The 27,030-nt window shown below is 45.5% G+C and overlaps 1 protein-coding gene across 3 annotated transcripts in view; it reads left to right on the top strand.

Annotated features, from left to right (window-relative positions):
* The window catches only part of SUSD6 (sushi domain containing 6), an 88,419-nt gene extending 62,393 nt beyond the window's left edge, over positions 1 to 26,026 (top strand). For 2 of the 3 annotated variants that reach the window (XM_011383667.2, XM_023526845.1), the window contains 4 exons: positions 15,580 to 15,777; positions 16,716 to 16,854; positions 19,536 to 19,963; positions 21,914 to 26,026. In XM_011383667.2, the coding sequence (XP_011381969.1) occupies positions 15,580 to 15,777; positions 16,716 to 16,854; positions 19,536 to 19,963; positions 21,914 to 21,939 (791 nt within the window). In that variant the 3' untranslated portion in view covers positions 21,940 to 26,026. Of the gene's footprint in view, positions 1 to 9,082; positions 9,192 to 15,579; positions 15,778 to 16,715; positions 16,855 to 19,535; positions 19,964 to 21,913 lie in introns of those variants that run through there. The other variant, XM_023526846.1, reaches the window with a different exon arrangement.
* Positions 26,027 to 27,030: the final 1,004 nt, after the last annotated feature.

Here is a 27,030-nt window from a genome sequence, read left to right as displayed (position 1 = left end):
AAGGATCCCTGATTGCATGTGTGATGAACTTTTTCCATCAACAAAACTTAGAGACTGGGGAAACCCAGGATGAGCTGTCATCCTGAGTAACAGGCCTGTGGCAGGTACTGACTAGCCTGACTTCCCTCGGTGCAGTGCAAACCTCTGAGTCCTGGATTTAGTCCTGGCTTCTTTGTAAAATGCAGGTGTGTGTGTGTTGCTGAGTGCCAGAGATCTGTGGCCCTGGACACAGTTGTCATTTGCATTGTGCCTACCTAAATATCTTTTCTCTTGTCCACCAAAATGATTCTGGGCCTTTGGAGCTAGGGGAGTGAGGGGGCAAGAAATCCAAACTTTATACCTCGTGAGGTGGTTCTGAAGCAATGCCAAGCAGTCAGCTTTTAAACATTTGTCTTAGGAACAACCTGTACTCTGGCACGTTGTAAATCAACACCCCAGTTGCCTTTGTGTAATGAACTTGGACTTTTGTGCAGCAGCTGAGAAAACCTCCTGAGCAGTCGTGAGGTATGGCTGCCTGCCAGCCTACAGTACACTCTGAGCAGTGTCGCTGGCTCCATCTGTGCCGCCATGTATGCTGGAGGAGTAACTTGAATTTTTGGACTTTTACTTTGTGAGGATGAGTCAGTCGTGGAAAAATGACATTGCTGATGGTAGTTATAAGAAGGGTAGGTCTTCTAAAGTTGATAAAATTGAGGAAGAGATTTTGAAATTCAGTAAGCATGTCACAAGTAGGGAATTGTTAATGTCATTTGAACACTCACTGACTGTAAATCAACAGCTCTGCTTAGTTGTGAAGACGAAAAACCAGAGTTAAAGAATAGTTTATAAAACACTCAGATTATATTGTCCAAGATTGTATCTAAAAGGCAGAGTATAATTAGGCATTTTATGATCTTGTTTGGCTTTCTGAGAACACGACTTTCTTATAATATATAAACCTATTGTTTGACTTTGGGAGGCCTTTTCAGGGAAATGGGACTACCTATAACCAGGTTCAGGTGTGACTAATAGTTGTGCAAAAACAACCCTCTTTGTAAGTATGCAAGGCCCTTTCGAAACTATGAGAGTTTGTCCTTTGGAATACATTGCATATTGACCTAGTCTCTTGATGTATTAATGTCTTCTCTGCATTGTGCTCATTTATGTGGTCATTTCTTTCACCTTTTTTTCCATTTAGATACATTTAATGTATGATTTTAAGCTGTCAGATGGGTTTCTATTTAAAAGGTTAGGCTGCTCAAACATTGCTAGGCTCTTCTGTCTGATAAAGCCCCAAGTTTGGGGAGGTAAGAGAAAAACAGCCACCAATAAACTAGTTCCTAGACTGTTAACTTTTCATGTTCTTTAGTCTCAGTTTCTAACTTTGCAGGCATAGAGTTGTATGCCTGCAAACTAAGTTTTTAAGAAAAAAAATAACCAAAATCCTACACTGGGATACCATTATAATAGAGAAAAAACTTTTTAATCATAGCAGTGTTGCTGGCTCCTCTGCTTGGCTGGCCATGGCATGGAGCTGATAAGCATACAGTGTCTTTCATACTTGCCATTACAACATGTTAATTAAGAGAATTCAGCTGTGGCACCAGCTGGGGATGTCTGGCTTTGTGGAAGATTGCAATTAGATGCTTTATTTTCTATTTTCTTTTTCCCCTTTCAACTTTGATGGAATGCCTTTGAGTAGGGGCTTTTAGTCTCAGCAGTATAAATACTTTAATGTGCCTAATTATGTAATCATACTCTTATATTCCTCTGTGTACACACACATCATTTTATGGATTTTTATCCGCTTTTCCAGTACATGAAACATCGAGTCTGCTTTTTGGTCGGTATGGTGGAGCCACACTCTGTGCATTGGGCAGGAAGAAGAGGAGGACCAGAGGCAGTTAGTGATTATCCTCTAGTTATGATCTGCCCCTCTGCCCGGAGCACCTACTGTCTTGACCCTTTTATGGGCAAGTCCTTTATTTCTCAAATAATGAGCATCTCAGTAGTTTCCTAGCAAAGTCAAAGTAATTTAAATAAAACTGGGCTTTATAATACTGTATCTTTCCATTAATTTGCAAGTGCAGTCTTTCAAAACGTGTAGTGTTATTTTTCCCAGTCCTCTGTTACAGGCAGGCATAGGGCATGAGCCTGGATTTGAGAGCTCATGCATGCAGTCACAATGGAAACCATTGATTTCTGGCATTCAGCTTGCGCAGAGAGGTCCTGTGACCCCAGCTGTTAGAACCAGGACCTGGGAGCAGCTGCTTTCTGAGATCCAGTCCTACAGGGATAGGCCATCTGCTGCCATGTGAGAGAACCCTGGGAAAGAAATTGACCACAAGATGTCTTTGTATTCCTTTCCTCTGTTCCAGTCCCTCTGGTTCTTTCTTGGCCCCCCTTACCTAGGCAAACTTTAGAAGCATCATGAATCTACACTAGAAAGATCACATGGTTTCCCACCCACCCCTGACCTTCCCCCATCTCCACTTCACCTCACCAGCATGCCTAGCTCCATTGAAAAATAGTTTCCCAAGTGGGCAGGCACGTTTACATGGCTGGCTTAGTACTATAGGGCAGACTTTCATTTAATTATCAGTAATGTCACTTTGCATTTTAGGACTTAAAATGCGTTCTTAAAATCTTATTTTATGGAAAAAGGACACAAGATTTTTCATCCCTTTTCCTTGTAATCAGGGCCCTCCTGTTCTGGCACCAGCCTGATTTTCTAAATTTCCAGCTCTCTCCTGTTAAACCTGGAATCATTTGCTGGTTTCCATACACATACCACCTCTTCTTGCTTCTCTGCCTTTGCTCTTATCTTTATCTCCTCCTTGCTCGTTCTTCCCACTGTCCTTTATCCCAGTCACAATTCCATAGTAACAATCTTTTATCCCAGAGTCACAACCCTACTTCCCTCTAAAGTTGGAGTTGGGATATCATTTCTTCCATCCTTTCTGATCTCTTCCTCATTGGATTAATCCTTCAGAACCTCCTGTTGTAACTCATATTGATTTCTAATATGTGTCTATTATTACTTATTGGACACTAAGCTCTCAGAGAGTAGGGCCTATTTTTTTTCATCTTTCTACCTTTCTTCCCCCATTACCTGCCACAGTGCTTTGGTACTCAGTAAAATCTTGTTGAAAGAATGAATAAATGTAATCCTTACATGAACTCTGGGAGATAAACAAAGTAGATAGTATTATTATTATAATCTGGAGCTCCTTATTTATATCACCAAAATATATGAAGTCTCTTCAGGTACAAAACTATGTATTATTTGCTTTTGAATTTCTAGCACCAACCTGGCACATTTGTTCCCAGAGAGTGGGGCTCCCCTCCTGGCACATTGTCCAGGTTCTTGATGTCTCGAACAGAGAATTGAGCAAGACACCGAAATACAGTAGAAAAGAAAAGCTTTATTAGAAGGGAAAGTACACTTCCAGATGTGGAAGCAGGCCTGAGCAAGAGAAAGGTGGCTCAAAAGGCCTGGTAATAAAGCCTTCGAGGTTTTATCTCTATTTGCTGTGGGTGGTTACTTTGCTTAGAGGTGTGGGCTTCCTTGATTGACAACTGTGATTGACAGGCGTCAGTGATTCATCATTTACTTTTTGCGCATGTTCGTTCCCAGAGTTCAGTCTATTATAATGATATTAACGAACTTCCGGGCATATGCATCATATAATGATGGTTTAATGAGGCTCAGGTGAGTTGAAGGTCATTGCGCAGGTGTGAGTGACTGGCTTAAACTGGTACCTAATTCTCTGCTTGCTTGTTTCTTTGTGGAAGTTACTTTTAGCCTAAAAATGCCATCTGGCTTGCTTAATTGTGGTCAGAACCTTTCTAGGATAGCATGACCTCAGTGTCTTTGCAGGCAGACCTGAAACTCCCTAACTAACTTTCCTGCCTAACTCTTTCCTAAGATCCATGAACCCTCTTATTACTATGGATGTTGAGGGATGAGAGGTCTCTTCTTCTGTATCTACTTCCTGATGAGGAGAGTCATAGTCCCTGCCTGTTGAGGTTTCGTGGAGCTCTTTTCTTTTCTGCCTTAGTTAGTGTGGAGTCTTGGGTTTCCTGCTAAAGTGCCACCTCAGTCCCTGGACAAGGAAAAGAAGATATGAACTTGTCATTTAAATTACATATCTATTAATTTGTTTTATTGATTTGCCTATTAAGTGAGTAAAGGGAAACAGCCTTGGTTAATATATTTCTCAAAGAGAAAAAAAAAATCTTTCAACTAAAGTCTCCTCCCCTCTCAGATTCTAAGGGCCCTGTCTGGTCTAACACTATTTCTACTAACAATGGTCTGATGACCCTTATCAATAGCCAGAGAGTTTTGAGGGCCTTTTTCCTAAAGAAAGGAGGGAAGAAAACTGGGTTTACTAAAAAGATTAAGAACTCTGCAAGAGATGTCCCATATCACATTGGTTAGGCACTCAGTAGATATTTGTTAAGTTAATGAAGGACTTCCTATTAGGAAAATGAAATCAAGAGAGAATAAGAATCAAAACCTGTAAATGTGTTTTACTCTTGTCTGGGTAAAAGTTATTAAACCCATTCTTTGGAAGACAAAAGATGAAAGGTTTTTTTTCTGTTTACCTGTATGACATTTTTTTCTGTTCACCTGTCAGGACATAGTTATTTACTGATACATGGAAGGGGTAAGGCAACAACAGGCAACGTCTTCTGATTAGGAATCTTGGACCAGTCAATGAAAAGTGGCTTGCCAGAGTCAAGGGTCCAGAAACCAAGAGAGACCAGAGGAGACGACAGGAACACGGGCCTCAGCATGACAAATGAAGCATGGTTGAGACTCTGTCCTTGATCCTAAGCAGGTCCAGACCCAAGCTTCACTAATCTGTTTTGAGGTCACTCTGTTTAGTGGTCGAGGAGTCTCAACAGTATGCTAGAGCCCGGCTGATAATTATACAGGCCAAAATCAAAGGCAAGCAAGTCCTTGTCATGTGGGAAAGCACCTTAAGGGCCAGATGCCCTGCTGCTTTGGACTTCACAGGGGGTTTGTGTGGATTCCTGTTGTTTTTAAAGTTCCTTAAAGAGGCTTAAGTAAGGCTTTCTTAGAGAAAACTACGTGGGAAGAATTCTCTGGAGGGGAGAGATCGCTTCCCTGCTGCCTGGGAGGAGGAAAGGGATCTGCTGTCAAAGTGTGTAGTGTCATTTTTCATACTGCTAAGAGTACTCTGTAGCATGCGACCCCTTGATTGACCTCCATTGCCCCATATGGTCCAGAACTTTAGAAAGACCCCAATGTTGAAAGTAGGGAAGAGCAAAAAACAAAACAAAACAAAACAAAAACCTGAGTGGGTTTGATTGCTGCTGTGTGATCAGCTGATGCTAGCAGAGGGTGGTGATAGTTTCCCTTTTAGGAGGCGCAAAGGAAACCAAGAAGTCATGACAAGCTGCATTTCCTGTGATGGACACACAAGATGGAGGAAGAAGAATGTTCAGATCGGTGGCCTTTGTCACTTTTGACTCTGTCTACTCATGCTCATTTGTCCATGTTCTTATCCTAGTTGATTCAGAAGTGATAAAAGCAAGACCCCTAGCCCTGGCAGTTTCATTCCACTCTGCCCCTGAAAAAAACAAAACAAAACAAAAAACGACGATAAAAACCTACCTACCTTTTCTTTTTTCTATTTCCTAGTCTCTGTCTCATGGGAAGGTCAGGTCCAATACTGGCCCCTACAGAATATACAGATATACAGGGCTCACTTCATGGCATTGTGGTCTGTTGTTAGTTACACCTTGTCTGTCACAAGGAGACCCAATCACATCTCCTTCTTCAGAAAATTCCATTCAGACCTTTACCCCTCAATGACTAGTGTTTTTCAAACAGCTATGGTGTTTTTCTGGTTTTAGGCCATCACCTCAGCTGATTTCTGCCACCATCTGTAACTAGAGTTTACTGATTGTTCCCTTCCATTCTTTGCAGCTGTGTAGGCCTTGGTACGTAGCAGTGACCTATTGATCAACTAGGAGAAGCAAAATGCTTAACTCACTGGTGGTGCATGACGGAGGCTGATTATTTTGGGCTTTGGCAGAGAGGCCCCAGTGACCCTGTATATTCTGGGTAGCTGGCAGAAAGGCAGCCCTCTATTTGAGTCTAGGTGGCATCCTCATTCTGCATTTAACATCAACCTTCCTTTCACATATCCCTCTTGGAAGACTTGTTTTCTTGGCTGAAAATGCTCTTATACCTTTCCCACTTGCAGCCTTGGTATCTGTGATGCTTAAATAGCTCCATTGTTTGTAGTGCTCAGAGATTTGTGAAGGAAACTGTCTGGCCCTCCCCCCCCAACAACTTCTCTGGAAAAATGTGGCCCCACTTGAGATATGAACTGAGTCATCTGGGCACAACTAAACCCACCAGTCTGCATTCTTCTCTAAACAGGAATCACTGCAACTTTTGTCCCGATGTACCCCACCCCCAAGTTATACTTCTGTAGGTCCTGGGGTAAATTTTTCCAGTGGCATCTATAATCAAGGAGCTTTCCAGTGATAAGGAGAAAGGCAAGCCAGAGTTGAATTTCAGCTCTTAATACTTAGTAGCCGTGTAAACTCAGGCCATCACTAAATTTTTCAGAGCCTCAGTTTTTTCATCTGAGCAAACTGAGTATTATAGTACCTTCCTCACAGGGCAGGAAAATTAAATAGGACGGCAGCTGTAAAGTGCCCAGCATAGTGCCTGGTAATAAATGTTACCTCTCTTCCTCACTTCTACCCTGTTGCACAACAGACATCTCTAAGTTTATTTTAAATTTAAATTTGTGTTCTTAGAGGCCTGTGTGTGTTCTTGGCACTGGACTTGTCACCATTTGATTGTAGAGTTGAAAATGAAACCATAGCTGTGACCTTTGTACCCAAGAGTCTAACCCTATTTTAAACTCCCAGGGAGACTCTTAAATTATCACCTGCTCACCAGTTACCCTTCTAAGGTTGGACAGTGCCTTAAGCAACTGACTGGTACCTTCTTCCGGAGGTCCAGCCTAGATCCAAATACAAGTGCAGCTTAGTAAGATGATATAGGATGAAGGAGAAGAGACCAGGAAGTAGTGGTTGTTGATGAGGAAGTAAATAAATATCATCTGCTTTCCCTTAACCCTTTGACTACCACTCTCAAGAGTAATATAGTAGTGTTTGTTAGTGCACATGGGATGGCCTGGCTCCCTAGCGCTGCTGTCATCCAACTATCCTAGAGACGAGGGTAAGGCACAGCTGTGGGCTCTGCTCTGTAGGTCACTAAGTGGGTCCAGGCATTAGACACAGAGTGGGCCAGGCCTGGACCAGTAGGATGAAGAGTGGTCCTTCTGCCTGTCCTTCTTTTAGCAATCATATAGTAGTTAGGGGGTTGAGATTTGTAGCCCTAGTTGGCAGCCTGTTTCCCCGAGTCCCTGAGCTATGAGAACAAGAGGAAGTGAAAAGGTAACAGGCCATATGGAAGCCATTTGTCAGCCAAAAGCAGCTTGGGCTATTCTGCTGCGAAGGGAAGTGGAAAAAAGGGGCTGGCATATTACTGAGCTGGAGCAAGGGGAGAGCAAAGCGAGATCCCCCACAATGCTCATCCTGCTTGGTTCTCCGCCTGTTCCCTCTCCAGATACCAGAAATTTCTGAAACTGTCCTTTTTCTTTTCTTTGCCAAAGGTTTGCCCTACCCCATTCCAAAAAACAGAGGTAAGGGTTTAGTTTGTTATGTGAAAATAAATGTAAAAAATGTATCAGTGCCTGATATATGCCAGGCATGATGCAGGACACTTTCAGGTACACAGTTTTATCAGTCCACGCAAACACTTCGTGGAAGTGGGTACTGGCCATTAAAGAGTCAGGTTCACAAGAGTTCAAGCAGTTGACAAGGTCGCAGAGTGGGCCCCCAGTCAAACCCAGATTCATCTGTCTGACATCCAAGACCTTGCTCTGACACCCCCACCCCTGTGGCCCTGATCCTGTTCTGTTTGCTGTTATCTGTTCTTGAAACTTATCTCAAATCAGAAACCATGTGACCTTTTGCAGTTAGAAACAAGACAGTGCCTTGAAATTTTGCAAGTTAAGTAGTTTTCTACTAAGCATCTGCTCTCTATCAGATTTCATGCCAAGAACTGGGGATACAAAAATGAGCAGAACAAATGCTTGCCCTACAATTTGGGTGGGTGGGTGGGGTTAGTAGAGAGGTGGAGGAAGGACTGACCTGTGAGAAAGTCATTGCTGAAACAACAATATGGTGATAGTTTATAGAGAGGAGTGAAGAAAATATTACAGGAACACAGGAATAATAAAGCTACTGTTCATTGAACCTTAGTATGTAACAGACCCAACACCAGGTACTTTACGTGCATAATTGTGATTCACACAGCAACCCTGTGAGGTAGACACTTTTAGTATCCCTGTTTTACCAATGAGGGAGCTGAGAGGTAGGAAGACCTGCCTAGGCCCACATGGTTGGTAACCGTGGATAACCAGCTGAGCAGACACACAAGACCGCTCTCATTTTAGGCCCGTGCTGGTAAGCTTTACAGCGTGCTTAATTCTCACTGGCACTTCTCTTTGGGAAAGTTTGGTTTCCTGGAGCAAGGCCATTCCAAGGCTACCTCGGAAGTGAATCTTGAAAGATGGGTGGCGTTCCAGCTGACTGCCTGTGCTTTCAGGTCAGGCTTTCCAGGCTGAGGAAACAACACTTCTTTTTGTATGACTAAGGACTTCGGTGGCTGCTTCCAGGTGACAAAGAGTTTTCCATGTTTGTGGCAGGGTTCAATAAAGAAAATGTTCCTTGTTGGCTCTGAAGCTGCAGGCTGGCATTTCCCTTCTCCTGTGAGGTGGAGAGAGTGAGGGACCCAGACCTTAAACAAGGTGGACAGGCTCTGAAGCCTGACCCACCTGTGAGTTGCAGGGCTTGGGTGGGGCCTCTCAGGAAAGTGGGGGCGGGGAGCGGGGCGGCTAAGAGGAGCTGTAGGGGGCAGCCAAAGCTGTGGGTGGTTTCTTTCTCTGTTCTCCCACCCCTACTCCAGGGCCACGCCCTGAGAAAGGCTGGCCCTCCCCCAGTGTGTGGGACGTTCTCATGAGAAAAGGGATCCTGGCTGGACAATGGGCTTCCTGTCTTAGAAAAGAGGAAGGTTGCACATGGCATGAGAAATCATCTCTTCCTTCTCGCTGCAGCCTGCTTTAGACTTCTATTTGAGTGGGGGTGTCAGAAAGGTAGGAACGCCAGGGAGAGCCACAGGCAGAACCAGCCCTTGAATATCCCTTAAGTACTTGAACGCCTCCCACTGTTTCCCTGCTCCTGTCTGCCTCCATGGATGCAGTAGCTTTGCAAATGTCACTAGAGACCACAGAGGTCATCTGATTCAGTGCCTTCATGTACTGAAACTGAGGCCCAGGGAGGCCAGTGTCCATAGGCAGTACCCAGATTATCTTTGTCACTGGGCTCCCCTCTCTAGCATGTGGATATGGGAGGAAAAACTGGACTGAAATTCTTTGTTACTGCCCAGTGCTGTGGGCAGTACTGCCCCCTGCTGAGTGACTGCGAGCAAGTTTCTTAACACTTCATTTAATTTGCTCATCTATCTAATGCTGTAATATGTTGCTTACAGAGTTTTTATGAAGCTTAATTGAATTACACAGGTAAAGTACTTAGTCTAGTGCTTGGCATATAGTAGATGGTCAATAAATATGAGTTATTACTGAGATGTAACAGAAGCTTCACAAGAAACCTTTTGACTGTAATCAGATGTGGTCATTCCCCCGCCACTCCCACCTCCAACCTTTACTTTTGTCTGAAGTGCCTGGTCCCAGTTTCTTGGAAGGCTTTCTTGAGGAAGATCACCTCCCCTTTGAAGTAGCCTGTATAGCATGACTTTTCCTTTCACATGCAGAGTGATTTTCCAAAAGCTCCATGGGTGAGCCACAGAGTGGAACCTGGTGTCCTGCCCTGCTCAGCAGGCCCAGGTTAGCTAAGTGTTCACGCTTGCAGCTCGCTTGCAGCTTGGGATCCAGAGTGCCTGTTGAATCCAGCTTCAACATTTACAAATATGTGGTTTGGGACAAATTACTCAACTCAGCTAAACCTCATTGTTCTTATGTGTAAAATGAATATAGTACCTGCTTCATATAAAGAGAGAGCTCAGAAGAGTGCCTTACATTGTTTGCAGTAATTATCTTCCTTGTCTTATGTCCCTCCCTCAAAAGAAAAATCTGCACATTTGAACATCTTTTTTCTCTGTTTTCACTTTGCTTTTTCTCTGGTTCTCTCTGCTCCTAAGAAGCCATTTAGGGCTAAAAGTAGAAATTGGACCTTCATATATCAAGGAAGGGCTTTAAGAGCAAGCACATAAACAGTGCTTTTTAAAACAACCCAGAGGTCCCCTCAGTGCTCAGTGCTATCTTCTTTCCACATCTGCTGTCTCCGTAATACTCCATGCCCTGTGGTGTGATTTTGAACACTTCCCACCGTTTTTAGATCCCCACACTTATCCTTTGACTCTCAGACATAGACGTGTCCTGTACTGAGCACTTGTGCTGTCCAATACAATGGCCACTAGCCCAGAAAAGCTACTGAGAACTTGAAATGTGATTAGTGTGACTTGAGATGTGCTATTTATGTGTAAAGACTTACTAAGAAAAAAGAGATACAAAATATCTCGTTAATAAATGTTTACATCTATTGCATGTCAAGATGTAATCAATAATCTTTCACATATAGGCAGTTAAATAAAATATATTAAAATAAATTTCACCTGTTTCCTTTTACTTTTTTTCATGTGGCTACTAGAAAATTTAAAATGGCCTCTGCGGTCCCATTATATTTCCGTTGGACAGTGCTGTGCTAGATATATGGTTTTGTCCGTTGCTTCCTCCACTCCTTATTTTTTGCTTTGTTTCTCTTCTTTGCCCAGAGGCTCTCACCTTCCTCTCGTTGCCAGCAGTGCTCAGATGAATGAGATGTCTCTGCCCAGAACACCCCAGGCCAATAGAAAAGTGCACCTTCGAACATTTCCTTTTTTGATGTACATTGGATTTGGCTGTGTGCATGGCTTTGTCCTCCCTAGATTGTAAGATTTTGGGGGCATAGTCCTTTCACATTCAGTTTTAAGGTCTTCCTAGGGTGTCTTGTGTGGAGGGTTGCTTTAATCATTTGATGGAATTACAACCAAATAAGGACATTTACAATACTGCCTCTGTCTCTGATGATGACAAAACTCATGATGGGTTTGGGGGACCTCTTTCTTCTTCCTTAAATTCCCAGGAATTCTTTCTCCAGCCAACTGTTCTTTCAGCCCCCTCATTAAATACCTGTTCCTCTGTGCCCAGTTGAGTTCTACTGCACTGTTTTGTCTAGAACTACACTATTTCAAACCTGTGAGTGAATACTAACACAATTTCTTAAGCCCTCAGTCACTGTGTTCCAGAGTGTCCTGTGTTCTTGATAACTAGATGACTGTTTCAGCCAGAAATCTCTTTTGAGTCTTTTAAAAAGGCACTAGGTATTCAAACATCTGCTTCCCCTCCTCCGGCTGATCCCCACACGCCCTCCTCTCTACTCGCCACACCTCATTTTGAAGGGGCTCAAGTAATTGTTCAGTTTGTTAAACTGAATACTGTGACCCTGAGGCCTTTCCTGGAACTTGTTTTGATTTGCTTTTTATAGAATCTTATGAAAATGTGTTTTGTTTTAATTTGTCTCCTCCTCCTAAAAGGCTGGTCTCCAAAATAACAGATGCAAAAAAATGTTTGAGGAGCTGATTGAGGGTTCTTGTCGTTTCTGCTGAGGCTGTGGTGACGCTGAGGTGGAAGTATCAGCCGGATCGTATCGCTTTTCCTCCGTCTGCACCCTCAACAGCTGGTTGGGTAGTCTATCACTGAAAGACTGCTGTGTACCAGGCACTCTTCCGGGCCCCTGAAGAATTATCTCTCAGCTTCCTGTGCTCTCTGGAGGCCTAAGTGACTAAGAGATAATGAAAAACTGAAAAGAAAACTAAGGAGAATTGATTTTTTTTTTTTTTTTTGGTAAAATTTTTATCTTCTGGCTCTCTCCCTCTCTTTTTAAATTATGCAGCTTTGCCAAATCAGATGAGTTCATTTTCTTCTTGGGGTTTAGAACAGAGCTCGAAACTCCCTCTGCAGACCTGGGGTTGTCAGAGAGCTAGCTAGCCTGCTGCCAGATTAAGTCAGCCTCTTGCCAGATTAAGTCAGCCTCTTGCTAGAACAGTGGCTTCTGGAAGCCATCGGATGAATTATTTGCTCTTCCAGATCGTCCCTTTCCTGTTAAACCCAGAAGTCACTGAAAGGGTCCTTTCCGACACCTGTCCTTTGCCAAGACTCTCCCACTCTGCTCTTTGACTAAGTAAGAGGGCCATATTTTTTTTCTTGTGTTCTTGGTATATAAATATGATCTTGCTCTTTTTCTTCTAAGTCCTCATTTTTTTCCATGAACTGGAGGCCACCTTTTTGCTATGCTGAACCTGATGTACTCTAGCTTGTTTCCTTTGTGCGATCTTCATGGATCAACATAAAAGAACTTTGTACAGTTTATTTTACCATACTAGAGTTGCTATACAGTTGACATACTATAAAGGCTCTCTCTACCTCTGCTCCATCTTATATGAGTTTCAGTTTCTCTTGTAATTCTGCCCTTCTCAAGACCCTACAGAGGCTCTCCTTTTCCTTTGAACTTCCTGTTGCAGTCAAGGCCCTCTACAAGATGGTTTAATTGCTCTTCATATTTTGGGGGAGCACATTTTCTTTATCATATTTTGAAACCCAGCTAACCTGGGCTACTTGATGTTCTCTGGACTTAACCTGTTCTTTCCTACTGCGGTGCATTTGCTTCAGAGTACCACCTCCTTTCTTAAGGACGGAAGCCCCATTTGAAATGCTGCTTCTTCTATGAGCCTTTCCTCATCTCTCCCACACGAGATGTGATCGCTCCTGTTCTGAGCTCCCTCTCTTGTGGCACCATTCGCATTCTTTGACATGCCTTAGAATAAATCTGTGTGTAGAATATCTTTGGAAGAATATGGGAGAAACTGGTGTGGTGCCTTTGGAGGAGGAACTGAGCTATTAGGGGATATGAGAGGGCTTGCTTTTGACTGTACACCCCTTGTAGTTTTTGAGTTTTATACCATGTATGTATACTTCCTATGATTTTTTTTTTCTGTAAAAGTATTATTTACATAACAACCAATCTATAAAATGTTATATAAGAAAACATTAGAGACAGTCTTGTAACCTCAGTAGGGAAACTGTCGTTAAACAAAACACAAATCCCAGGAGCCATAAAGAAAATGACTTTTAAAATATATACGTATACTTATTTGTCAGATTCCTGCTTGCCTACAATACCTGAAGTGCTTGTCTTTTTATCTTTTTTCAGAGCATGGCACAGTGACCCCTACACAATAATCAATAAATATTAGTTGAAATGAAATTGAATTGTGGGTCACTTCTTTGTAGACCTCACTTTTTTCATTTATAAAATGAATGCTGGGTGACCTTCAGGGTCCCGCTCAAAGATTCTGTGAAGATGTGGCTTTATGGGCAGAAATTCCCAGCAAAGCAGGAGTGGCTTTAGACTCAGCAGCTCTTCCCCTGAGAGACCATCTTTCCCAGCACTCTGGACCTGTGTGTGGGTCCTGCCTGCTTTCAGGAGCTGCCCTGGGGTGCTCAGCATTAATTATGCTGAGGAAATGAACCAATTAGACACAGTCGGAGGGGAGCCAGGAGGATCTGTGGCAGGCTTGTTGCCCTGAACAAAGGAGGGAAAGTGTAAAGGGTGAAGCAGTTTGCTGAGGTGCCTTTGGAAATTCAGCTGGCCAGCTCTTTGAACTACTTGGCTAAGTTTAAAGAGGCACCAGAAGGAGTGCCTCTTTGCATCTGTCTCCCTCCTGTTCAAGACTTCGGGCGAGGTGGGTGGTGTGGGAACAGCACGGAGAAGGTGTAGCCTTAGAGGGGACTGAGGAGATTTATTTGGGCTCATGAACTAGTTTCAGAGAAGCTGCCCAGACTTCTGTGGATCCCTATGGCACCTACCCCAGCTTTGTTTCATTAATAGCTCTTTAAAAATGGAGTCTTTTCTTCCCATCTTAGTGATAAGCAGCTTGAGGGCAAGGAGCCATCATCTCCTTTTAGACTTGGTACCCGTCCCCTGCCCAGACTGACCAGCAGTCAGTTTGCTTAATAGCAGTTTGTAGGTTAAAGGGAAGTGGAATTTGGTGAGAGCCTGTAAGGGCACCTCTGAGAGAGTGGTGGGTAGGCCTCTGAATGGGAAAACACCTTATCTGGGACAGATAGAGACTCTAGATCTGTTAGAGGAAGTGAAAAAAAGAAACTCACAGTTTTTATTCTCATACTGATGTCCTTGTGGTATTCAGGATGGGGGCAGGGTGTTTGTCAGCCAAATGAATGTCCTGTGGGTGGGAACTCTTATCTTGTTTTAGTGAGGCTTTGGAAAGTTGAAGTTCATAGGTGCCTGGCCATCTTGCCAGCACGTCTTCTTCCCCAGCTTGTCCTTCCAAACAGTGATCCCTTAGTGCCCACACTGTGTCCCTCTTATTTTGGCTAAGTACACACCACAATCCATTGCCTAGGGACTTCAGTTCTGCAATATCTGTCCAGGGCTGGAAGGGCAGGCCATGGAATCAGAGGCTGCCCACTCCCTAGGGCTGCTCAGACTTTCCAGCTCCACTGACTTAGCATTACTGCAACTCATTTCCACTGGGGTCCTCACCACACTTAGGCACCATTTGCCATCTCCTGACTGACCTGTCTGAATGGGAGGTGACCTTGGTACACATACTTCATAAAGGCCCACTCAGTTCATGAGGTAGAAGCAGTGTCTGCTGGTGGTAGAACCAGAAGACTTTACTCTGCTCCCAGGTCTGCCATTTATTCTGCCTTACTTGTGGCTAAAAGTCATTTAACTTTTATGGGCCTCGGGGTCCTCATCTTCAAAGAGGAGTCATGATTACTACCTTACAGAGTTATCATAACTGATAAATAAGATATGAAGTGAAGGTGCTTTTAAAACTAGGCGGTCCTACTCAGATGAAAATGTGACAAGTGATGCCAGTGACTGCTCTAGTCAGGAAAAGGGAGGTGCTCCCTAAAATCCATCAGAGACCCCCTCTGTGACCAGAAGGCTCATTTTTATTGCTTGGCGGAGTCTTTTCTGGTACTGATACTGGAAACAAGGCTAAGATTTCCTCCATGCAAGTAAAGAGTATTTTACCATCTTTTCTGACTCATTGTGTTTCATTAGGTGTTATTAAAACCATGTTATGTGCTAGATCCCTGTAAGTTTAGGACTTTGTCAGAGTCTACCATTCAATTGTGGATGCAGTTCTCTTAAGGAGCAGTGGGGAGAGGAAGGGGAAATGTTGCAAGCAGCCAAACTTCCCCGGTTGCCAGCCCACTTCTCTCTCTGTGGCAACCTGAACTTCCAGGGTTTGCCAGCGGGCTTTCTGAGAGGCTGGCCTTGTGCTCCTCGTGGTTTCTTGTTGAGGCTTTCAGAATTGTCCTCTGAGTCACTGACAGGGCCCCCACCGAAAAACCTCACCGCTGTACCGTCTCTCTCTCTTTGTCTTTACAGTGTGTTCCCTGCCCCCGGAGCCAGAAAATGGTGGCTTTGTCTGCCACCCCCGGCCCTGCAGAGACCCCCTGAACTCTGGCAGTGTCATCGAGTACCTATGTGCTGAAGGCTACATGTTGAAGGGTGATTACAAATACCTGACGTGTAAGAATGGCGAGTGGAAACCAGCCATGGAGATTAGCTGCCATCTCAATGAGGGTCAGTTTGGCAGATGAGAAAGGGGCTCTGCTTTCTTTTCACTCATGGGAAGTGATGCCTGCTTCCTCTGGAGCATCCTGTGCCCTGCAGTCTCCCTTCCTTGTCTTCGAGGGTTTCTGGTGCGTGTCTCACTGTGGTTCAGCTGAGCCACTGAGGGACTTGGAAGCTTTACTACGACATATATTCCGCTATATAAGATCTCTTTGATGCTCAGGATCTCTTGTTTGCCTAACCAAGTGCTGGTGACCTTTAACCATGTTTTGCTAACACACAAGCACAATGATAACACCTTTTGTAGTGTCTCTTTTATATTATTTTTTCCTGAAAGATAATGGACTGTTTTGTTATGGAGCTACAGTCCTGCTGGATGGAAGGCTTCTCCCCCATCTTGCCTCCTTCATGCATGACAGAAAAATCCAGCTGCCTGCAGGAAGTGTGTCACACAGCCGTCCTTGTGTGTCATACTCCGGCTCAGAGGCCATGACACCCCAGAGAAGGGAGGAGACTGGCCTGAGAGTTAAAACTAAAGCTACAGGATCTTATAACAGGGGGTTGTTATAGCCCAGTTATCATAAATTTTCCTGCTATGTGGGAAAAAAGATAGGTGAGACTTAAGATGGTAGAATGTGTCCATTTAAATGGCTACTCAGGAGAGCATCAAAAACGGTTTATAAAGATAAGATCTCTAGGTGAGTGAGTTTAGGCATCGGTCCTCAAAGGCCTGTAGTGAAGGGAATATTAGATTCAGGAACAGGGTAGAGGAATGACCCTTTTACATGTGTGTGTATAAGCTGCTCTGCACTGTTACTCCTAAAATGGCCCTGACTGGCTTGTCTCTGCGTGGCACCATGCAGGGTGCCTTTGGTAAGATCAGCTGTCGAGTTCATGTTTTATGTGTCCGGATACAAACCACTTCTAATAATGGCTTGTTTCTGTAGACAAAGACACCAACACGTCACTCGGGGTCCCCACACTGTCCATAGTGGCTTCCACTGCCAGCTCCGTGGCGCTCATTCTCCTCCTCGTGGTGCTGTTTGTGCTGCTGCAGCCAAAGCTGAAGTCTTTCCATCACAACAGGTGAGCCTAGTTGCAGTGGGTGGCAGGCATTGCTGTGGGATTTGGCCTTCGACTGGCAGAGGGTGGCTGGTATGTCTCTCAGCCTCTGTTGGTCTGTAGGTGCCCAGGGAAAGGGGTAGGCCCTGCCATGTGTTAAACTCCTGGATGTGCTGGGCACTGTGCTTGTTGCTTTGCATATATTGTCTTAATCCTCACAGGAACCTTGCAGATAAGGAAACTAAGGCTCAGAGAGGTTAAGTCATCCACTCTAGGTCATCCCTCTAGATTAGTAGTCCCCAACTTTTTTGGCACCAGGGACCAGTGCTCCTATGAGAATCTAATGCCTGATAATCTGAGGTGGAGCTGAGGGGGTGGTGCTGTGGAGTGTCTGCAAATACAGATGAAGCTTCGCTCGCTGGCCCACCGCTCATCTCCTATGGCCCAGGTCCTAACAGGCCACAGACTGGTATTGGTCCGCAGCCCAGGGGTTAAGGACTCCTGCTGTAATGATGATAGAGCTGAGATTTGAGCCCATATATGCCCAGCTCCTAAATCATATCATTTCTCCTACATTAGCGGTTCTCAAAGGGTGATTCTGGCAGCATCAGCATCACCTGGGAACTTTTAGGAATGCAAATTTTCAGGCCCCACCCTAGACCAGCTGAGTGAGAAACTCTGGGATTGAGGCTCAGTGACATGGTTCCACAGTTCCTCCAGGTATTTCTGATGCAGGCTCATATTTACGGGCCACTTCCCTGTACACCTGGTTCCCAATCCTGGCTGAATATAGCAGCTCCTGTGGGGAGTTAAAAACAAATGCCAACACCTGGGCCCTCATCCCCGTCTATTCTGATTTATTTGGTTTGGAATGGTAGCCTGACATTAATGTTTGTTTGTTTGTTTTAAATTCCCCAGGTGGTGCTAATGTGCCCCTAGGATTGGCAGCCACTGCATTATTCCATACTAGAAACAGAGGAATTGGTTTTCTTGCCCAACTTTGTCACTTTCTTTTTTATGGTCGAGTGCATTAGCCACAAATCATCCCAGACTGGGTGGGTGTGGTTGGGAAGGGCAGGTGGCAAACGGTGGGGAGTGGCCCCGAGTGGATCCCTTAGGGTGGATTTCTCTCCCAGGCCGCCATGGCCTCCGCATTTGCTTGGACTGCCCTGGCAATTCCTCATTCCCTCTAGTGGGAACAGTTTCTGTGCATTCACGGCCCTTCATCAGTCATTGTTGTCACCCACAGGCACAAAGAAACAGACTGAACTACACTAAAAATGTTCCTGGTTTGGAATTTACAGATAAGAACCAGGCTTAGTTTAATCACTATGTACTATGTGTGATTTTTTCTTTCTTTTAATTTTGTTTTGTTTAGGGGTGGGGGTAGCAGCTATTTTTAAAAGTTGTTAAACAATTAGTAGAATAAAAAGGATTTGGAAGGGACTGTTTACTTAAAAGAATCAGCTATTTTCACATTAAGTCAAACTGATGTATTTGGCATTTCATTCAAATTATGGAATTTTCCCCCCTCATAGTTAACTAGTAAATCTGTTAAAAGTAACTAGCTGATTTTTGCCTGACTTGAGTGGAAGGGAGATTTAGTATTCATTATAGACTCTGTTTAAATTTTGTACCATGAACACGTATTACTTTTTAAACAAAAATTATTTTGAATGACAAAAGTTAAGCACATGCCAGAATATATACTACTTTCTATGCCACCTTGCCATCAAAATTTCTCTTCCTTCCAGAAACTTCTGAGCACTTTTATGAGTGCCACTTCTGTTATCCTCAGTGTGTACACCGTTTCAATTGGGTAGCACAGATTTTATCTTCAAGTACATATGAGGAAATTGAGAACTAATAACAATCTAGCAATAATAATATCGTCCAGTCATAGACTGTGCATCTCCTATTGTGATGCACTGAGGAGGACACAGCACCTATGTAGTGTTCTAGGCAAAAATTGGCCTGCATCTAATTCCAAGGAAACAATTAGACAAGTCCAGATGGTGGGACATTCCAGGAGACAGCTGGCCTGGAGTCTGTAAAAAATGACATTGTCATGAAAGAAAATCTAAGGGGACTTCTGGATTAAAGGAGATGAAAGAGACAAGACAACTAAATGCAGGGCATGATCCTTAATTGGGTCCTGGATGAAAACAAATAACAGCTGAAATGGATATACTTGTGGGTAATTGGGGAAATTTGTGTTCCAGTATTATATCAATGTTCAATTTTCAGGATGCAATGATGCTATAGTTATATAGGAGAGGAGGTTCTTGGGAGGTGTGTACCCAATAATGACTTCAACTTTCAGAATGATTTAGATTTTTATTTAAAAAGTTTATGTGTATAATAAATGATCTTCAAAAAGGTGTCTGCATATGTAAATCTCACAAACGTAATGTTGAGTAAAAGAAGCCAGACACATACACATGTACACACAAATTTACTATATGTCCCATTCATACAACAATTAGAAATACGCAGAACTAAACTGTGGTGTTAGAGGATTCATGTGTAGGCAATAAAGCTATTAAAATTAAAAGCAAAAATGATTTTTATGAAGGTTAGGATACCTGTTATAGGGATGAGGAAATGAGAAGTGATAGGGATGTTTGTTGTTAGCATTATGGTATTTATTTGTCTCTGTGTGTGTATTTTAATTCTTCCTTTGTCTTTTCCTCCTCTGGATGCAGGCGTGACCAGGGGATATCTGGGGACCAGGTCTCCATAATGGTGGATGGAGTCCAGGTTGCACTACCGTCGTATGAAGAGGCTGTGTATGGCAGTTCCGGTCACTGTGTGCCGCCCGCTGACCCCAGAGTGCAGATTGTGCTGTCAGAAGGGTCTGAGCCTAGTGGGAGGAATGGGCCAAGGGAGCAGCAGCTGCAGGACCAGGGGGCCTGTTCCTCTGCAGGTGGAGAGGAGGAGGCCCCAGGCCAGTCTGGACTATGTGAAGCCTGGGGCTCTCGGGGCTCAGAGACTGTTATGGTGCATCAGGCAACCACCTCTTCCTGGGTGGCCGGCTCAGGGAACAGCCAACTGGCACACAAAGAAGCGCCAGATTCAGAGAACAGTGACATACAAAGCCTTTTATCCCTCACATCGGAGGACTATACAGATGGTAGGTGGTCTGCGCTGATCATGAATTACTAGAGGCCCAAGGTCCTTGCTGAGAGTGAGGAAGGAGTGTGAGCCTCTCTAATAATTGGTGTGTTGAGGGGCAAAGAAAGATAATACCTGGGGTATTAGCCTGCAAAATAGGATTTCACCCTCAGCTCTATGTAGCTCTGTAGGCTCTGTATGGAGAGACTCTCACTGTTTTGATAGTTTGGAGTTTCCAAAATTATCCATGGCCACCGGGCTGTGCTAAATCAAAGGGTAGACAGCTGGTTGGAGGTGGAGGTGGGGTCCATCCTCTCATTATAGTTTTTATGTTCTTGAAAGGACAGGAATGACAAGGAGGTGTGGGGTCATAGTACAGAGAAAACTGGAGCCTGTCTCTTTTCCAGAGCATTCAGCCGCTTCATTTTAAATAAGAGAGTGCCAGGTCCTGTGCTGGTTGGTTTTCTTGCACTATCTTAGTTAAACCTTATGATGATCCTGCAGAAGTAGGTACTATCCCCATTTTACAGACAAGGAAACTGAAGCTCCAATAGTACCAGTAAGTCACTTGCCCCACCAGTAAGTGACTGAGCTGGAATTTGAAGCCAGATGGATGTGGCTCCAAAGTCTACATTTATAACCTCATGCTGCCATACAGCCTCCCAGATGACTCCAGGTCCTTGGTGGCCAACCAGCCATAGAACGAAATGCCACCTCCTGACACCTCTGCCTTTGCTGGAGCCTGGAGAGTTGAATGTTGGGATTGACTTTGTCACTTTAAAAAATATCTTTAGATGAAATCACGTGTGGTTCAGGATTCAGACAAAACCTAGATGTTTCCCGTTTGACAGTGAGCACGTCTCCATTTACAAAAACCCCCTAACCTAAAAGAGCCTTAGAGAAAACTCTGTTTCCAGGGAATCCTGGGCACAGTAAGTGTCTAAAGTTTAGAATATCTGAAGGTAAAGAAGTTGGAATTTCTTGAATGCAGATCATTTATGGAGTTTCCCTGTTAACATGCTTTTTTTTTTTTTTTTTAATTGGTGGGATATAGAGCTAAAAAGGGCCACTAAATACTTGACCCAGCTTGAAAGGTGGAAGCCATCGACCCCATGGGCAGCCAGCCACACATACTGTGTTTCTGAATGCACATATATTTTATGTCCACACAGATTGACATGTCCAAGTGCAAATCTCAGCCCTTACCCTCCTAAGGAGCCAAGATGATCCTTGTTCTTCCCCCTTCTCCTCCTTGCTGCTTACTTTGTTCCATGTATCAGTCAAGCATTTTTTAGAGCCCTTCTTATACCTGGTGTCAGATTAGATTGCAGGGGTAATACAGAGAAATATGAAACATGCTCTCTGCCTGCATGGATTGCCAGTCAGTTGGGAAGATGGGGGCAATACTCGAGAAATAATGGAACTAAGAATTGAAGGGTTCGGAAAACAAAACATAGGTTATTGAGTTCATCGCAGGCCATCCCTTAGATATCTGGGACTGACGGTACCATAGGAAGTCAAGACCTTGAGACATCAGTCTAACTCCACTGACATGTAAGGAGACTAAGACCCAGAGAGAGTAAATGACTTATTCACTATCACACAGCTGGAGGATGGCATTAAGGAGGAGGTGAGATTCAAGCAAGGCTTGCTAGTCTCAGGATGAGATTAAGGACAGAAAGAGAAGAAACTACACCAACAGTTAAGGCAGAGGAAAGAGTTCAAGTTGGTGGGACCAGAAGGGGTTTTAATAGCAGACTGAACATTCCGATTTTATCACATAGGCAGAGGGAGAGATGAGTAAGAGAGTTCTAAAAAAACAACGAGGATTTAGACTAGAAGTGTGTGAGTAGTGCATTTTATTTCTTTAAACTAGAGGCTGTGTGGGGACCCCTGCATTGGGATCAGGTGTGCTATAGTAGAGAGACCCACATGGGGTAACGACTGTACTTTCTTTCTCTACCTGCAGATATCCCACTGTTGAAAGAAGCATGAGGGCTGCCACCGGCCTCTCCTCTCTGCAATGGTCCTCTCTGTCCTTTTTCCCTCTCTCCGTGAGTTTGAGCACCCTGTACTCCAGCCACCCTGCCCAGATACCTGAGCTACCACCTGTGGATCTGTGGATCTCTGAAGGCCTGCAGACCCACATCGCTGGAAACTCAAGGAAGATTCTCGCCATCTGCCTGCTAGACAGCTGGCTTTTTGCCTGGCCCAGCCTTCCCGTCTGTGTCGGGGACATATTTGAATGTGCTGGATTGAACTCTTCCTTTCCCTGAACCTCTGGGTCCCCTCCAGCCAGCTCTTTGGCGGTAGCTCCTACTGGCCCACATGGGCCTGAGAGCTGCTGTGTTTACTTGTGCCTTCCTCCCACCCCATCCAGTTTTCCTGTCACTCAGGCTTGTCGCTGTCCTACAAGCCTTAGTGGCTAAACCACTGCCCCCTGCCATATAAGGGGCTGGGCCTGGATCTGTTTCCTTTGAGGGCTGGCACCGCTACCCTTAGCAGGAGCAGATTCAAGAGTAAGAGCTGTGGAGACAAGAGTAGCTCTAATTGGGACACGAGTTTGGGTTCCTGGGCCTGCCCTTGGTTGACACTGATGGCACAGTTCCTTGGCTGAGGATGGATGTTGTGGGAAATCCTGCCAAAGCTGTCCCAGCGCCTGGCTATCCAGCTGAGAGGTGCCACCGCCTGGCCCTGCTGAGTTGAGTGTCCAGGAAGCATCCAGAAGATCCCAAGGGAGGGTAGGAAGGTGGCTGACAATTATTGTCTTCCTAATATGCAGGTTCTCCCCTCCCACTTCAGCATCGGCCCTACTGGCCTCTGCTTTCTCTTTCCCTGGGATGTAAGGGGGCTGCTTGCAGCCTCCTGGGCTTTGTCCCAGGCAGCTTCTGCTTCCTGCTGCCCACAGGGGCCTGAAGTGAGTCATCCTTGAGATGGGAGTCACTGATAGGCCACAGAACATCATCTGGTCACTGGCAGTCAGGGCGGGTTGCCCCGTCTGGGTTCACGGTGACAAAGGGCAACCTGAGAGGCACAGACTAAGTCCCTAGGCAGCTGTAGGTAGCTCCAGCCCCTGTCCTGAGGGTCGTCCTCACCACAGCCACGTGCCTTAGTAACTGTTCCCAGGAAGCATCCTACTGCTTGCTGCACTGCTGCTTTTCCTACTTCTGCCCTCCCCTGCTGTCCCCTCCTGCTGTCACAGCTGACAACTCCCCAGTCTTCCCGGCAGCTGGGGGAGGGGCTGAGAGACTGTCCTCACACACTCCCACCTTGCTGGCCTGCAGCGGGTGAATAGTTGCAAAGCAGCCTGGCTCTGGGGCCCTGGTGTTGAAGGAGTGGGCTCAGTGTTCCAAATGCTTCTGCTGAGATCTTTCCCTCAGCTATGTCTTGAGTGCCGACAAGGCTGAGCTGGCAGAGCTTGGCCAAACTGCTGCCATCTGCAGAAGGTGTGGCATTAAGTAAAGCTTGTTTTTGAAGCATTGCGGCTGGGAAACTTAAAAGCTGACCCCATGCTGCGCCTCTGCTTCTCCTCCAAGCCTTTCTGTTTGGGGTGGTAAAAGTTATAAAGAGCCTGGTGTATTTTCAGCACCTGACCGAACAGGGTAGCTCCAGAAGTGGGTGGCCTTGAAGGTTAGGGGACGGCCTTTCAGCCTCCTGCCTCTGCTCTCACATACGCACTTTACTACCCGCTCGTTCCTGGCCATTCATAGTCTTTCTTTCTCTCAGGGTAAGGGCAGTGCCTGCTGTACTTGTCAGCCACTCCCACCTCTCTCCCCTTCCCCACCCAGGAGCCCCCCGCATGCTGTGCCCAAAGCCCAGGCCAGCATGGTTAGATGTGGAACAGGTTGTTGAAGGTGCCAGAACTAGAACACAGAAGCCTCTGAGGGAAATGAAATGAACCAGGGAGCTGTCCTTGGCCTCAGAAGATGCCATTTCCAGAGAGTGCCTGCCAGCAGTCACTGGCTCTGGGCCCGTCTGGAGGGTGGGTCCTTAAAGATCCAGCTGCCTCACCGTGATGCCTGGGCCCTGGGGCTCTGCACCACCTCCACGGGACGGGGCGATGTGTGTGTGTGTCCTTGTCTCCCCCAACAAAGAAGGCAGGGGCAGATGGTGGGGGGTCCCAGGTCTCACTGCTGAGCCTGCAGCTGTTATTTCCCCTCTTCCAAAACCTGAATTCTAGCCTACGATATATATATTTTTAAAGATCTTACTCTTTTTTACATCATTATTCTGAATTTTTTCCCTTCTAAGAGATTGCACTTTTTGTTTGAGTTTACTCAGCCACATAAGTTACCGACAGTTCTTGAAAAATTGAAAAGCCGCCTCACCCACCATTGACACTGTCCTGGGGATCACAAGCCCAGACCTGTGTACATGGTAGGAAAGAAAGAGGTCGGGGTAAATGGGAGTCTCCCCTCCCCGCCTCCCACTTTTCACTGACTTTGATGAGGCCCACCTCCCAGAGGCCCTGGGCCTGTGGGTGCAGGAGCAGGCCTCTCATTGCTACTGACATCCATGACGGCTGTTAGTCCCCCCTCCCCCAAGCAGTTTTTTAGCCCTCAGCCATGTGCTGCTGTTTCTGGGGCTTCTGGGCTTTATCCCTTTTAAGGGATTAGGGACTTCACAGCTGCCTTGAGGTGGAGCCTGGCTGAGAGACGGGGGTGTCAGGTGGAGGCTGTTAGGAAGGAGATTGCCAGAGGAGCCTGCAGCAGGTGGGAAAACTCCATAGCCTGGCTTCCCTGGGGCTCGCCTCTAGGGAAGTCCAGCAGAGGGCTTGTTAGCACCAAAGGACTTTTAAAAAGGTATTTATTTGCACATGTGCGCTGACTCAATACAGGTTTTATATCCTGGCAACTTGCAGTCACATTCCAGTGACTTACAAGGGCCAGTATATGGTGAAAATCACTTAAAATTTCCATCCCTTTCAATGCCTTAGTTTAGCAGGTAGGCTCTATCTCTTACATTTTCCGAATTGTGTGTGCTTTGTTCCCATTTCACTCAGTGCGAACTGTGAAATGTGCTGAGTCCTGGCCACTTTGTGAGTCTCTCAGTTGTTTAAGGCATTTCAGTGTCGTTCTCCTAACACTCCATTTGCAAACAGAACTGGAACTAACGTTATCTTCCCCATTCATCTTGCCCCCGCCACCCCCCCCCCCCGCCTTAAAGTTCCGTGGAGAAGCTGGATGGCAGATAGACAAGGGTATTCTCTTCCCGCCTCGTCAGTGGTGACCCGGGGATCCATAGCACTCAGCCTTTCCCCTCCCAGTCTCAGCTGAGCTCTCAGACCAGTGCTTTCCATGCAACAATGTCACTTTCACTTCCAGGTAACACCCTTACATCAACAGTAGAATATGCTGCAAACATTTCTACATCCTTGCCTCTCCCTCCCTGCCTGCTGCTCCCCCCCGCCTGTTTAAAGAGAATAAAGGGCCAGAAGGGAAGTGAGATGCAGGCTTTCCTGATGAACTCCAGGTGTGCTTGCTGGGGACAGTGAGGCTGGGAGCTTCTCTCATGGGGCCTGCTGGGGCTCCTGGCTCCCAGCATTTGGACAGCCATTGCTGGTGCCCAGCGAGGGGCTCAGGAAGAATTTTGCTTGGCAGATGTGTGGACTGAGGGGGAAAGGCAGCAGGCTCAGCTTTGCTGGGAAACAACTCTTAATCTCCAGTTGAAAACCTAGTAGAATTTTGAACGGAAACCCCAGGGTGGAGCCATGCGCCAGGCAGCAGAGCTCTTTGGAGGAGATACAGGGGCAAAGCACTTGGGTCACCAAGCAAGGAGAGAAGGAGGCAAACTGCGTGGCCGCCCACCACACCCTGCCCCGGCTTCTTATCGCACCACTATGGGATTTTTGCAGAATGGTACTCATATATAATGATTCAAAATGACACATCATTGACTCTGAGCAGGATGTCACTCAATCAGTTTGGGTTTGCTTTATTTTATTTTATATATATATATTTTTTGGTATCCTGTACATTGCAGTGGGTGTGAAGATAGTATTTTAATATTTGTACAAAGTTTAATTTAATTTTAATTGTTCTATGTATATAACTGCATTTCTAAATAATAAAAAAAAAGTTCTTATGAGGTAGTTGTGAGAGATGTGATCCTTCCATAAAGATTTAGTAGAAACCCTAGATTGAAGAGAGAAGATGTGGGTAGCAGTTCATGAAGGGAAGCAGCAGTGGCACTGGGGAGAGGGGTGCCCGGCAAGAGATGGAGGAGATGGGATGGGGGGACAGTTTTTGCTACAATGACGAGGGACCACAAAATCCGTGCTCACGCTGGGATTCATTGGTGAGCAAGTGCATCTGTTTGGGGGCCTGCATTGGTTTCCAGTGTGCTGGGGAGGCAGACGGCCGTGCAGTGCTGGTTATGATTCGGGAAGTAGAAGTGTGGGGGGGGGCACATTCGGAAAGCTCTTTTAGGATAAAATGGCATTTAAGCTGAGATGTGAAGGGCCAGGAAAGTGAGGCTAAGGGGCAGGACACCACGCATGTGAGTGCAAAGGCAGAAGAAAGCACATTCAGTCTGAGAAACAAAGGAGTCTAGTGCTGCTGCATGGCAGGGCTGAGGGGAAAGTGACTCAGGATGAGTGGAGGGAGGGAGGGAGGCAGGGGCTAGGTTGTAGAGGCCCTAGGGAGCCAAGTTGGGAAGTTTCACTTCATCCTAAGAGCAACAGGAAGTGCCTTAGCAGTTTTAAGCAACAATGTTTAGTAAGCTCTGCATTTGGGGCGGGGTGGGGAGTGGGGCGTGGGCAGAGGTGGAAAGCTTTCTTCATCTCTTAGGAAGAGAATTTAGAGTGATAAGGCATACCGTACCTGGAGACCTTGTAGAAAGTTGTTGGTCTTGTGGGGAAGAGGACAGCTTGAGCAGCTAGCTGAGCAGCAGCACCACCCTGAGACAGAGAAGTGGAAGAACAGTTTGGGAGAGGGGAAATGATGGATATCTAAAGATGAAAAGGCAGAAGACATGGAGGTAAAGGGGTCATTGCCAGGTAGGAGAGGCTGACAGTACTGGGGCAGTTACAACAAATGGTAAGGGTGTGAGTAAAGTGACATATAGGGCATTTGGGGATAAAAAAAA

The sequence above is a fragment of the Pteropus vampyrus genome, unplaced genomic scaffold (genome assembly GCF_000151845.1).
Source record: "Pteropus vampyrus isolate Shadow unplaced genomic scaffold, Pvam_2.0 Scaffold15, whole genome shotgun sequence".
Taxonomy (NCBI): Eukaryota; Metazoa; Chordata; class Mammalia; order Chiroptera; family Pteropodidae; genus Pteropus; species Pteropus vampyrus.
Note: the sequence above shows the minus strand (reverse complement) of the source record. Positions and strands in the feature narration are given on the sequence as shown.